Source organism: Prunus avium, chromosome 8 (assembly GCF_965620075.1).
Source record: "Prunus avium chromosome 8, drPruAviu1.hap1.1, whole genome shotgun sequence".
Classification (NCBI taxonomy): Eukaryota; Viridiplantae; Streptophyta; class Magnoliopsida; order Rosales; family Rosaceae; genus Prunus; species Prunus avium.
Genome location: NC_142291.1, coordinates 9,564,762 through 9,579,524, shown reverse-complemented (window position 1 = coordinate 9,579,524; position 14,763 = coordinate 9,564,762). Strand labels below are relative to the sequence as shown.

The window sequence follows — 14,763 nt, the reverse complement described above, 5'->3', positions numbered from 1 at the left end:
GTTCATACGAAGTTCGTGCGAAGTTCGTATCGTGGACGGAACATTGCATAGTTTTAGGGGTTGGATTTCACAAAAAACCTACCACATGAGTCCTACCACCACATTATGATGTTGCCCAAGTTTTGGGCCCGATCCGAAATCAATTAGCCAAAAAAAGTGGACACTTCAAGTTTGTACGAAGTTTGTGCGAACTTTGTACCGTGGTTGTAACATTGCGTTGTTTTAGTGATTTGATTTCACTACAAACTCACCAAATGACTCCTTTCACCATATTTTGATGTTTCCCAAGTTTTTGGCCCAATCCGAAAAGAATTGGTCAAAGAAATTGGACTCTTCAAGTTCATACGAAGTTCATGCGAAGTTCGTACCGTGGTTGAAACATTGCATAGTTTTAGTGATTCGATTTTACTAAAAACTTACCAAATGAGTCCTCCCACCATATTATAATGTTACCCAAGTTTTGGACCCGATCCGAAATCAATTGGTCAAAGAAATTGGACACTTCAAGTTTGTACGACGTTCATGTGAAATTCGTGTATAGTTTTAGTAATTGGACACTTCAAGTTCGAACAAATTTCGTGTGAAGTTCGTACTGTGGTTGGAACATTGCGTTGTTTTAGTGATTGGATTTCACTTCAAACTCACCATATTATGATGTTGCCCAAGTTTTGTGCCCGATCCGAAATCAGTTGGTCAAAGAAATTGGACACTTCAAGTTCATACGAAGTTTGAACTGTGGTGGGAACATTGCGTAGTTATAGTGTTTGGATTTTGTTAGGCAAAAAATGTAATAACGTAATTAAAAATTCACCCAGCATAATTTCACTCTTGTTCTAGACAGACATGAGTTTTATTTAAGTTTGACCCATTTAAGACAAAATGTCCCTTAATTACAATCTCTCATTAAAAAGAGAACACCCTTTGATTCCAACATAGATTAAATTTTAAATGGTGGGTTTGTGTGTTTGTTTAAGTTTGCGGTTGTGCCTAGGTTGACCCTAGGTTGCCTACGTACCCCTTTTGAGGGATCAAGCCACTCATAGTTCTTTGGAGAATTTGATTGGACTTTTAAGGAATGAATGACCCCTTAAAATAATTTGTGGTGTGAGAAATATTTTATGAAATTTGGATGAATTAATGTGGTTGGACCAGGGATTCAATTTGATTTTGTGGTTGGAAAAGTGTTTGGGGCGAATTTGGTTAAGGTAAACCAGGGATTCTGTTTGGATTTGCAGTTGTATATGGATTGAAGTTTCAAATTGCCTACGTATCCTTGGCGGAATCAAACCGGACGTAGTTCAGAAGTAAATTAAGGGGTAAGTATGGCCCACTAATTGAGAATTTGTGTTTGAGAGATTTGAATTTGATCTCATTGAAATTTGCACGGGTAGACGACCCATGAGAAAATTTGGAATAATTTGTACCATTTTTTATTGTTAATGTCCAAAGAAAATTAAAAGGCATTTTAATGAGCCCATTAATTTACTCACATATGGTTTTAAGGATTTTTTTTTTAAATAAAATTTGATCCATTAACCACATAATTTATTTGGACCACCCACCAAATATTTTGGTCTTTTGAGAGTTAATGGGTAATTTGTTTTGCCAACCCATCAATTTGTTTTCGGGCCTTGACATTTCCATTAGTTGGCCCATAAACAAAAAGTCCACGTTAGAAAGGCTTTGAGAGCTAGCTGCCATTTGAAACTGATATCTGTTTGGAATAGTAGAGATAAATCCAAACTGAGTCGCTCCCATCTTTATCTGGAGAAGTTCAAATTAAACTCAAACTGGACCAAACTATACATCTCTTCAGCTTCCCGTTAGCCATAATCAATTCAGAGCTTTGAGTTTGAGACGCCAAAACCAAAGAGACATCAAAACAAGGTTGGTCTTTTCCTTTGCTCCTTTCTATCAGAGTTAGACCTTATAGCCTATTAAATTATTAGTTGAAAGTCTTGGAACTTGAAAGGCATCGTCTGTTGGTCAAAAAATATAGAGCTTTTGAACCAAAAAGAAGTACAGAGCTTATTATTCTTTATGACATGACACATTAGTTGCCACATAAGGTGGTTAGCTAAGGTGGTCAATGTTGTGTGTCTAAATAGCATTACTCTCTTTTTAAACGCTCTAGAATCCTAATTTAATACATTCCTATTCATTTTGCTCATCTATATATATAAAGCAAAAGACAGAGAATGGTGAAACATTCAAAATACCAAAAAATGCCCTTGGTTAATGCAAATATTAAGAATTGAAATTATTAATTAAATGAGGATAATATGGTAAATTCACACATTTTCATATTTAAAAAAATTAAAATTAAAATTAAAAGAAAAAAAATCAGATAATGGCATATTTTTATGGAACACAACCAGTGTCTGAAATATCAAAATTATCGCCGAAATATCGGCGATAATTTCGTTATTTTCACATCTCGATAATCTGGGAGCAAACCAAACGAATGTCGTCAGAATATCGATAATGTCGCCGATAATGTCGGCAAAATGTCGAGCTCGATATTATCGCACAGCTTCAACACAAAAACCGCTATAATATCTCGATATTATCGAGAATATCGATATTCTCGCGATATGTTGACCCAAAAAAACTCGAAAAATGCTGAAAATTATCTTGTTGCGCATCGAGCGATTTTGGAGACGTTGAGCTCGAGGCGGCCTTTGTAGGTGAAGCCGAACTCGTCGAAGGGGATGATGGGTCGCCAGTCGGATCGGACAGAGGAGGACCGGATCTCGGCGGAGCAGAGAGAGAAGAAGGTGGTGCGGAGAGAGAGGAGGAGGATGAGGAAGGGGCGAGGAGCGAACGACATCGTTTTGGGGTCTGGAATTTGGGGCAAAACGATCAGATCTGTCGCTGCAACTCTCTCTCTCTCTCTCTGAGTTTATTGCTGAGATTTATTCGTCGTTGGAGAAGAAGAAGAAGATGAAGATTTTGGATGTTTCATTGTAACTACCGACGGCCCAACTCGTGGGTATAAAAATGGGGAAAGGACCATTTTGTTTCTTGTTATGTTTTCTCTTTCTTTCTTTTTCCTTTTTTTTAATTTAATTTTTTTAATTTTTAATTTCTGCCTTTTAGGGAGATTACGGATTTGGGCCAAACAATTTAATGCACCTTTAGATGTAGTTGTCCCTCGCTTAAAGTATTAATTATACATGCATGCACCAATCTGTACCACATATAAAATACAACACACACATATAGTATTGTGTGTGTATGTATGTGGATATGCATTTCATATATATATATATATATATATATATATATATATATATATACCGTATATGCGTGCATGTATGTATACACATACACATACACATAAAATAGCATGTTTGTAATTATATTTTCGGCGTGTAATATTTATAACGTCTTTCAAATGTCTGTAAGCTAATATTTATTATATAGGATAAATTTCTAAATTAAAAAAGACACCAAGGGGATTTGAACCCCTCCCATTTTACTCATTCAACACTTTAACCACCATATCACTTATGTTTTTGTGAAAATATGTATAAATGATTATGGTGTGTTTAATCTTTTTTCATTAATTACTATATATTTTCTACACTCATAGTGTTTGCCAGCTCGCTATATAATCAACTTAAATCAGTTAAATCCATCATGTAATGCATTTCGTTCCAACTTTTTATGATAAACTAATAGATAATTGCCTAAATAAACATCCTACAAAGTTTCAATAAAAATTTCCAAGTTTTTCTTACAATTTCCGTGGTTTTTATTCAATTTTTATCGATATCGATAATATCCCGATATTTCCATCGAAATTTCCGTGTTTTTGGCCTACTGATATTTCCGATACAACCGATATTTAAGACCTTGAACACAACTACCCATTATCTTTTTTAATTCTAAAATAAATGTTAATTTTTTTAAAAAAAGCCTCTCGCAGGCGCAAAAACGCATGCAAAGAGTCTAATTTTATATTAAGATAAATTAGTAATTCAATAAATAATTTGGTAGTAAGATGTACTCAATTAATTCAGCACTCCTCAAATCTCCATCTGGCGGAGTCTCTGTTTCTTCCGTCTTTTTGTACTTTCTCCCGGTCGAGTTGTGATCTCCCTCCCTCGCACAGACATATAGAGAGAGGAGAAACCACAATCCTCTCTCCTTCTCTCCAAACCAAGCTCGCTCGCTCGCTCTCTCTCTCTCTCTCTCTCTCTCTCTCTCACTACGCAGTCCGCAATTCACACAACAGTCAACCCCAAAGCCAAGTCAAAGCTATGGACTTCCACCGAAACCACCACAGCACCACCTCCCCCACATCCTCTGCCTCCTCCACCACCACCACCCCCATTCCCAACCCTAACCCTAACCCTAATCCCTCCTCCAACTGCATCTCTACCGACGACCCAATGCACTCCTGGTGGGAGTCCATCTCCAAAGCCCGCTCTCGCATCCACTCCTTGTCCTCTCTCCTCCCCCCTTCTCTCTCCTCCTGTCTCTCCTCCCTCGCCGACTCCGACCGCCCTGCCCTCTCCCTTCTGTCCTCCCTTGAGTCCTACGACGCCGTTTCTTCCGCCCTATCCTCCCCTCTCTCCGGTTCAGGATCCGACCCCCTCTGCCACTGGCTCTACGATACCTTCCTCTCCTCTGACCCCCATCTACGACTCGTCGTTTTCTCCTTCCTCCCTGTCCTCTCTGGCCTCTTCCTCTCCCGGGTCCATTCTCTCTCCTCTGACTCTCCCTCTCTTCCCTCCCTCGCTGGCTTCGAAGCTGTTCTCCTCGCCCTCTACGCCGCCGAGACCAAGGCTCGAAACGGCAAGCCTGTTGTCGTTTCGATCCCAGATCTCTCTCAGCCCTCTCTCTACCACACCCCTCGAGTTCACAAGCCCAACCCTCTCGCTGCCGCCATTTCCCCCCACCAGTCAATTGGGGTTTTGTCGCCGCCTCTGGAGCCCCAGATCGCGGTCAAGTCCACCAAACGTGCCTGCATTGTCGGCGTTGCCCTCGATTCCTATTACAAGCACATTTCCCAGATGCCCTCTTGGTCCAAGATTGACTTTTGTCGATTCCTAGCTTCTTGGGCCGGCCAGGATTGCCATTGTCTGCACCAAGTCGGTGACGATGATACCAATGAGCCCGACATTACTCCGGCATTGTTCTTGGAGGGCGGCAATGAGATTGACGATGTGACTGAAGAAATGGATCAGTTAATGAGATTTGAGAAGAAAAATGTTTGCAATGGTGTAGTTTTGGAGTCAAAGGGGTCAATAATTCCATTACCTTGGGAGCTTTTGCAGCCAGCGTTGCGAATAGTGGGGCATTGTCTGTTGGCCCCATTGAATTCTCAGGACATTAAGGACGCGGCTTCTGTTGCAGTGAAGCGATTGTATGCTCGGGCATCTCATGATTTGGTGCCACAGGCGATTTTAGCTACTCAGAGCCTAATTCAGCTAGATAAGAGGGCACGGGAGTCTGCCAAGGCTACTGCGGCTGCTAATTCGTCTTCAAACGCTAACACCCCAAGCAAAGCTAAGAACCCCGAAGTACTTTTGGTCTCAAAATGAGTAAGTGGTTGGTTGGTTTGTATTCTATTTGGTTTTGCAAATTGCAGGTACTGGATGTTGTATAGCTATATATTCGACAGTTAGCAGTTGCTATAGGTTACTGTTTTATGCATGTCAATCGGTTTTGTTTGTAGATCCTAGTGTCATGTAACTTCTAATTAAAGGTTTGCTTGTGGCTAGTTTAATTTATGAACTATGTCCTTGTGTATTTTCTTCCAAGTGTTTCTTTAGTAATTATTGTTTTTCATTCGTCTTGTACTCGCAAAACATGATGAAAGAAAGTTACAGATTTATGGTAATTTATACTGTTTGCCATTTACTTGTGTGTTGTGTTTGCATTCTGGTTTTGTCTTGTCATTGCAATGCATTCTGCAAATTTTCTGAGTGAATGTAGCTTTGTACAATTGATGATCATTTGCTTGTAATTGAGCTTTATATCATATGATTCTGTTATGCTCTATTTACTTTGTTATTTGTTGTTCATTTCACTGATCCCGTATTTTTGTGCCTTCTGATCTTTGTTTGAAATTTCAGTAATTGTATATATAGTATGCGTTTTATAGTATTAGTTCATATTGGTTTGTCTGTGTAATCATTGGGAATCCATGAACAAGTGGTGTCTAGATATGTTTGTCCGTAGTATTTGTTCATTTTACCACTCAGTTTGATAGTTGGGCATTGCTCCTGTGACTCCAAAGTCCTTTTAGCTCTATATCAATTTCATTTTATGATTATTCTTAGAGTGCCCAAGAGTAAAATTTCTCTGTTTTTCTGATCAGCCATTGTTTTGTTTCCTACTTGAAGCATTTTTTTTGGCTTGTGCTTGGTAAGGGATTACGGTTCTACATCAACTGGCTCCTAGGTTTAACCATCTCCATTATTGGCCACATTTTGCTGATCTAAATAAGTTCTGTTTTGTACGTACACTTTCAACTTTGTTTTGGACTGAGAAAATTATCCTACTTCTTTTTGTCTGTCAATATACTGGGGTAAGTATCTGTAGGTGATGTAGGGTTTAGTAAATGCAATTCCCTATTTTTGGGATGGAGGGTCCAGTGAAGCTTTATTTTTATTTTTTTTGGGTTTTTTCTGTGGGACGCATGTGAAGTAGATTGTTAGGAGTGCTGAGAGTTAGTTGGATAGATGCATATTTTTACAATAATGCTTTTGATTCGGGTGATATATGGTGTCCTTATCTGAGGAAAAGGGTGGTTTGGGTTTGGCAATTTGATTAAAAGAAATGAGGTACCACTTGGGAAATGGTTGTGGAAATTTCGCTTGACAAGGTGATGCAGGACGCATAGGACCTAAATTTATTAGTTTCCTAATATATTTGTTAGTTTCCTAGATTCTCTAGTTTTCCAAATTCTAGTAGGATTTCTACTTTTCCAGATTTCCAGATTTCTAGTTTTAAGTTTCCTATTTTATTTGGGTTAGGATTTCTGTTTAAGCAAGGGATTTCTATCCTATTATGTCTAGGTTTTAGTTTGCTATAAATACCCCTATGTAGTTCTTTAAAATTCAGATTTGAATGTTGAGTAAACCTTTTCCTAGAACTCTCTGATTTCGTCCCTTCGATCTATATTTCTTCTCCTCGATCTCCGATATTCTTCTTTGTTCTACTGTTTCTGTCCTTTATCTCGTCTTCTCGATCTCTGTTTCTTCTCCTCGGTCTCTTATATTCTTCTCTGTTCTATTTTTTAAGTACTTAATCTAACACCTACGGGCTGTACTACATCACAAGGATTCTTCTCTGTCCTCGCAAGAAAATATTAGACGTTGATGGTTTTGTCAGAGCCCTGAGATGTTGCCAATGGAAAGACAGTTCTATCCATCCTTTCATTCTCGTCTTGCCAGCGTTTTTTGGTGTGAAATGGGGAAAAGGTCAATCTTTTGGGAGTGATTTGGGAAACGCCTTTTTGTATTTCTTTCCCTCACTTATGTAACTTTCCGGCCTATATCTATGGCTAGAATGTTTGTAAGTTATTTTCTTCCAGTAAGTTGGGATTTTGGTTTCTGTAGAAATCTAGGGAATTCTCTTGCCATTCCTCTGCTGCAGAGTTATGATACAAGTTCTTGCTTGGATTAGGTTCAACACCTATTATATGGTTTAGGGGAGAAGCCTACGGTTCGTCTTTCTACCTGATGGGGTACTGTGAGTAGAAAAAGTGTTTAGAGAGCTGATCATTTTTTTCTTCATTGCCCTACTGCATTAAGTTTTATGGTGGTCATTGTTTAGGTAATTAGACCCTACCAGGAAAAAGTAGATATTGTTTAGGTAAACTGATTTGCTTTAGCTGATTCCCAGCATATTCGTAGCGCTGAGAGAGCTGATCATTTTTTTCTTCATTGCCCTACTACATTAAATTTTATGGTGGTCATTGTTTAGGTAATAAGACCCTTACCAGAAACAAATAGATATTTTTTTATTTTTTTTTGGTCTGAACAAATAGATATTGTTTAGGTAAGCTGATTTGCATTAGATGATTCCAGCACGTGCACCTCGGTTTTTTATGAGCACAAGGTATTTGCGGTGGGTGGGAATCTGCTGGCTTTCTTTTCGGTAGTGGATTGAAAATAAAATAGGAAGGATCTCAAAACCTGTTTACGGCTTTGGGTTTCTTCCTAGTTCCCATTACCATGTTTTTCTATTTCTGCGGTGATGTAGGATATGGGGAATTGAGTATTTAGGTAGTTTAGCGGAAGCAAAAACAATGGAAAACAGAAAATAGAATGAACAAGGATAGGTCTGGAATCACTCTAGGGGTTTGGCTTAAGAACTACATGGGGGGTATTTATTGCAAACTAAAATCTTGAGACAATAGGATAAAAATCCCTTACTAAAATAGAAATCCTAATCCACTGAGGAACTAATTCAAATAAACTAGGAAACTTAAATAAAATCCTACTAAAACACTCGACCCCAAAACCTCATAAAAAAAAGCCCAAAACCCTCAATAGGGCATCAAAGTAATTTAATAATCAAAATTAAATTCAATAGGACCAGTTAATCATTTTTTGGGTTTGTTTATAGAAATTAAATGGTATATGGTTTATTTATAGTTTTAGTGCTAAGAATGGGTATATGACTAAATATCTCTAAAGGTTATTTGCGGGGAGAGAAATTCTATAGGTACACTATGTGAACAAAGTTTAGTTAATAAGTTGGAACCAAATAGTCCTGCATTTCTAGAAAATACCTGGTTTTACCTGGCTGCGAGACTCAAGTAGTTGTGAACTTTTTCTATTTGACTGTAACACCACCATGCGGTGCGATCGTAGAACTAATGCTTGGTTAAGGAAAGGGAAAACTATAGATTTATGCCGCTATATTTTCTAATTAATTAACGAATAAAGCAGTCACTTGAAGTGACATAAGAAACCAAAAATAAAGATTTAGAAGGGAAACAATATCAGATGGTCACCAGTTTGTAAATATACGACCTAATAACTACTACTAATATTCAAAGCAGCCACAAGCGTAGTCCATCCTTTATATAAATCTAATGTGATCTCCATCTCCACCAACGGGGTCTAGTACAGTAAAAAAGGGTTTGGACTTGCAGACCATTGGCCTCAAATTAAAACCTCCATGTACTTAATCACTTGTTTACTTGAACTTTTATTCTAAAATTCTTGTTCTTCATCATAGACTTGAGTTGCGAGTGATTGTTATTTGACATGGAATGTGTGTGTTTGACATAGCAGCATATCTCTTTTAAGTATTTCGCGATTAAGAGCTGTGAACTGAATTGCAAAGCTTGGACATAGCCTGTGATTGATTTACCATGAATTTCCTGTTCTTGGTTGCTTACTTGATTTCTAAATATTTTATTTTATGCCTTAACTAGGATGACTAAAGTATCTAGGAATAACTGGCTGTGTGACATGTACTTGAGAGAACATGACAACTTATGTGCGATAACTCAAATATTTGTCTGGAAATCTTCCTCATTCATATGGTAATCTATAAATTAACAATTAGAAACTATGGTTAGGAATGGTAGTGGTGGATTCTAAGTTTTAGTGTTTCATCATATTGGTTTCTTTATAATACATATTTGAAAAAAATAGACTTGGTTGATTATTTGTTTACAATTTTAGTTGATTCATTCTATAATATTCAAATCAGTTAAGGCTCTTTTGGTTCACAGATTGAACTTCTTGGGAATGAAATTTCCGTGTCTAATCCCACGAGATGAGAATAGAAGATGTTTGTTCTCATGTTTGGGAATGCTGGGAAATGAGGACTAGGAAGGTCCATTATCTCCCATTATGTGTTTGGTTTAGTGTATTAGTGAAGAAAGTTAAGGTTCCATCCCAAAACTAATTGGCAATGGGGGGAGTAGCCCAACTCCTTATAAATTCAGGCTTGGTCCCTTAACTTTTCAATGTGGGACAAATACTCTCAATACGCCCCCGCACGTGTGGCGAATTTTCAAGCCTAACACGTGGACAACACATATTGGGTGACGTGGGAGCACGTGTGGCCGTTAGGCCCAACACGTGAAGCCTTACTCTGATACCATGAAAGAAGTTGCGGTTCCACCCCAAAACCAATTGGCCAATGGGGGGAGTAGCCCAACTCCTTATAAACCTAGGTTTTGGTCCCTTAACTTTTCAATGTGGGACAAATACTCTCAACAATTAGGAATGAAATTTTTTTAGTTTTCCAACAATACCTTTGATTTTTTATTATTAAAAGTTAATATTATGAAGAGGTTTTTTTAGGCTCAATATTCAAAAATTATAACAGGACTAAGTTAGTCCAAAAAAACTGAATTAAATGTGTTCAAGATCGAACAATCCATAATTAACGATAGTCCGACTGTCCATCAAATAATCAAATCTAGCCAATTCAGGTATATCGTAGTGCTTGAGACGATGTGCGGATAATTTTGGGTCTACAACAGATCACCAATTGCCGGCTAACGCGCAGCCACCGACGACAGTGGTTCATGGAATTTTCCAACGACTGTGAAACTCAAAATCAACGGTCGACACTTATGCCAAAAGTTCAAGCACGATGATAGGAGAAGATTTTGTATTGGATCGAAGTGATGGCAGGATTGGCCGGAAAAGCCTCGGTGGCCTTGAAACTTCTCGACTACGATTCTCTGTCGACAATGAGTCAACGACGGTAAGGCTAGGTGAGTTCAACTCCTTAGAGGATGGGGAACAACACCCACCCAACTTGACTGATGAGTATATTTTATATTATATATTTAACCCTATTCTTAGTATATTTTGGTTAACATTTTGGAAGAATTTTAATACTTTGAATTATATTTCCAATATAGGACTTTCGACTTCCTCTGGAGCAAAACATAATCAAATGGACGAATTTTGGAGTAATTCCAGTTGGAGGACATTCGTGAGTCATGTAGCTTGGTCGTATTAAAATTTCATATTTTTCTACCAAGCGGTTATTTTCTGGCAATAAAATAAAGGAGCAGTGCGCGGTGCTGGAATAGTGACGTTTTGGGCTTTTATTGCGTTTTGGAGCCCAAGATGACCCCAGATGGGTTCGTGGCCTCTGGAGAAGTGTTCATAACGTTTTTATCTTTAAAACAAACTATCTTGGCCCGGATTTGGAGGAGATTTGAGCCCAAAACGTGGCTGGGCAGATTATCCTAATCCAATTTGGACTTTATATCCTAGTATTATTTTATTTTAATTAATTTCCTTGTGGGGATAGAAAAGCTGGACAGCTTGTTTGTAGGGGGTATTTAAGTTCTTTTTCACAGCAATTTTTGGGACTCCCTTTTTGGCTTTTGAACGTGACATTGTGGAGAGCAATTGCTAGGGTTTTGGAGTTTTTGCGACTTTAAGGTGTTTTCATTCTTTTTCTTCTTAATAATATTTTCCATGATTTCAGTTATGAATATGCGTAACTAATTTTCTTTTGCTAGGGCGAAGCCTTGAACCTTAGCATGAATATGTAATTTTTATTTAATTGCTTATGATTGATTGCATGCATACTTTGAATTGTTAATCACTATTTTAAACTATCTAATTGTCTTAATGCCTGATCACTATTAGGATCTTTAGAAAAGTAATTGGATGCAATTTTGGTCGGAAGGTTCCCTAAAATTGACGATGGCTTCTTGTGATTAATAGTTGTAATCTCACTTAAGATGAACACCACGTCTTAAGGGTTGCATGGTTTTTCAAAGGATTTTCACAAAACATAATGAGTCTTTCATGTTCAGATTTGATCCGAACATCCGGACGGGTTGCATGTTGGATATACGTTCTATGTTGGAGGTTCCAAGTAGAATATAAATTAGGAAAACCTAACCTTCAAAGTGGCATGTGCAAATCAAAAGTAATTGGTAAAATTTCATAGGATTGCTAGGTGATGGTGAAACCCTGGTGCTTTTATAAATTGGTATTTAAAACTTTTTTCTTCAATCGTAATTGTTTTTTATTAAAATTTGTTTTTAGTATCAAACAATTTCATAATCATCTTTCTCAACTTTCAATTTTAGGTAGTTAATTGGAAATTGTTTTCACATAAATTGCTAAACAGTCCTTGAGGAGAACGACCTTGCATGAGCATCTATACTACAATAGCCTTGTATTCTTGCAAGTATTTTATGTGATTTTAACCTTATTTGTGTGAATGGTAAAAATCGTATCATTACCCAATGATGGTGGCCGGAAATGACAGCGGTGCCAACTCACGAAGGCATCTAGCTACTTTTTTCATAATTTTTTCAACTTGAATCGGCGTCATTTGGTAGTTAATCAAAGAAGGGATTGTGGGTAAAGTGTAGGGCTGCCTGACAGGAACAAAACCCGACCAAAATTGTGGCCAAAGGTTGTCGCTGGGAAGTCAAACTGCTGTGGGTTTCACTGTGCAGCCATCAAGTGAGGAATAGAGAGAAGGGAGGGGAAAGAGATGGAGAGAATTGTCAAATCATGCTAAAATTTCAAAATTTAAAAGAAAATTTACATAGACTTTAAAGAGGTCATCCCCTTGTTGAACCAAATTTAGGCATCAACACATTGTTCATGAATCTATTATGGAGCCATTTCAATTCCCACTTTCATATTGAATGTCATTTATTCACTATCGCTTTAACAATTAATATTGAATGGATATTAGTACTGAGCTGGCTTTGCATGGTTTTGGTTACCATCATATATTAATTGGTTACACTCTTTTATTTTTATTTTATTTTAGAAAAGCGATAGTAATTTATTGATAAAACAAAATTAAGTACAAAGCATCCATAGTGCCAAATATGAGTACAACATGTCCAATGACCAAACACAAAAATAATTTGGTTTGGTCTAAAGTGAATTACGCTTAAAAATGGAATGGCTTAAAACTCCGATTTGGCAGACAAAAGCACTTGTACTCAAACTTACAATACATATCAACTGCGCAATGGAAGAAACCGCAAATCTGTATCACAAAGTCGAAAATTAAAATACAAACTTCAAAAAACTCTTAATAAGTTTCTGAGAATTATTAGACTACAACAAACAAAGAAACAAGAACACCGCTCCACATTCTCTCCGGCAAACTGAAGGACTCATAGCAGCATACCGACTAAACATATAGTGCTGCATCAGCTAAACCCGATCCAACACAACCCATCAACTTTCATTTTTCCAGCTCCAAATCAAGCGGCAACTACATCATGGTGACTACGTTGATTTGTAGTGACTGCTTCAACAACACAACAAAACAAAAGAAGCTGGGTCAGCAACTACCACAACCCATCCATCCTAGCAACAACAAAACTAGTAACACAATTAAGTAAAAGATCGAGCACTAAGACCCTACAACAAAAACACACAAAACAAACAAACTCCAAGATCCAAACAGATCTGGGCATGTATTTTTTGGAAGAAAAAAAAAATTTATTTTGTAAATAGTACCTATATTTTATTTTGTAAATAATATATCTATATTTTTATAATTATGTACCTAATTTTAATTTATGAAAAATGTACAGAAATGTCAATTGTGAAAGTAACTGAATTTTTTTTGTAAATAATGTACCGATATTTATATTATTTTTATAGGTAAATTATTTATGGAATAATTAATTTAGGATTTTTTTTTTCATTCAAAAAATTTAAGAAATTGCCAATGGGTTAGAGGGAGTGGCAACCAAAAGAAATGAGGTGATTGATATGCTATTAATGGGGAGTACTAATTATTGTTAATGAAATGCTTGAAAATAAATATGAAGGTGTAGATGGCATGTATTGTAATTTAGTTAATAATACTAGGGCAAATCTATCTTACATGACAACCTATTTTAAATTTGGATTTTAAGTAAAGATTTCAAAGTATATGGGTATGTGTCTATGGTATAGTAGTTGTAAGGGCCTATGTTGGAACAAACCTATATACAAACCCAATGATCAATTAAGATCCTGAAAACTAGAGCTATACAAGAAATTACGTAATTACACTCCTATAAGAAGAAAAACAATTAAGTAATTATATAAAAGTCAAAAGATGAATTTACTCAATCACTTTAATCATCCGATTTTCTTTCCTCAACAAAGAAAAAGAGAAGAATGAATGAATGAATGAATGAAAGAAAGAAAGATGAATGCATGAATGTACCAACCAGCTATCTTGATCGGAGGCTACTTAATTGTGGATGAAAAAGGCTTTTCCATATACATGTTGTGTCAATTGTTACCCATTAATTGCTAATGAAAAAGACTAAAAAAAAGAAAGAAACAAGCATTCATCGATAATTGGACCCCTCATGAAAAATATGAATTTTAAAATAAAAGAACTTACATGTAATGTAACGGAGATACACTGTTTTGCTATCTCCAGCCAATAACACAATGACATGTGAAAAATTTATCCTACGTGTCGTTGCGTTATTGACTGGTATAACAAAAAGTGATATCCCGTTACATGAGAGTTTAAATTTAACTATAAATTAATCCATATAAATGATTTGATTTGAACCATGTTCACTTGATTCCCCCCAACCACTCCTGTACAAATCACAAAATATGGCTTTATCACCACCGTTATTGATTCCCCATTCTGTCCCTGTTTCCAGTCCTTGTCTTTCCTTACTTTGTCTTAATAATCAATTGACATGGGGCCGTTTTCCAAGTTAATAACAATAATAACTCAGTATTATAATTTTTTTCTTTTTGTTTTTTGTTTTTAGTTTCAATCATGTCAAAGGACAATGGGATCTGTAAAACTATATATAAA

At 36.8% G+C, this 14,763-nt stretch overlaps 1 protein-coding gene across 1 annotated transcript; it reads left to right on the top strand.

Moving 5' to 3' along the window:
- The first annotated feature begins 4,040 nt into the window (after positions 1-4,040).
- LOC110753090 (hyccin) lies at positions 4,041-5,871 on the top strand. The gene has a single exon (XM_021953898.2). It carries the CDS (start codon positions 4,266-4,268, stop codon positions 5,550-5,552), a length of 1,287 nt encoding a protein of 428 aa, XP_021809590.2. The 5' UTR covers positions 4,041-4,265; the 3' UTR covers positions 5,553-5,871.
- Positions 5,872-14,763: the final 8,892 nt, after the last annotated feature.

What these genes read in the sequence shown, in the direction of transcription:
- LOC110753090 (XM_021953898.2), top strand. Translation starts at nt 4,266, where the DNA reads ATGGACTTCCACCGAAACCACCACAGCACCACCTCCCCCACATCCTCT.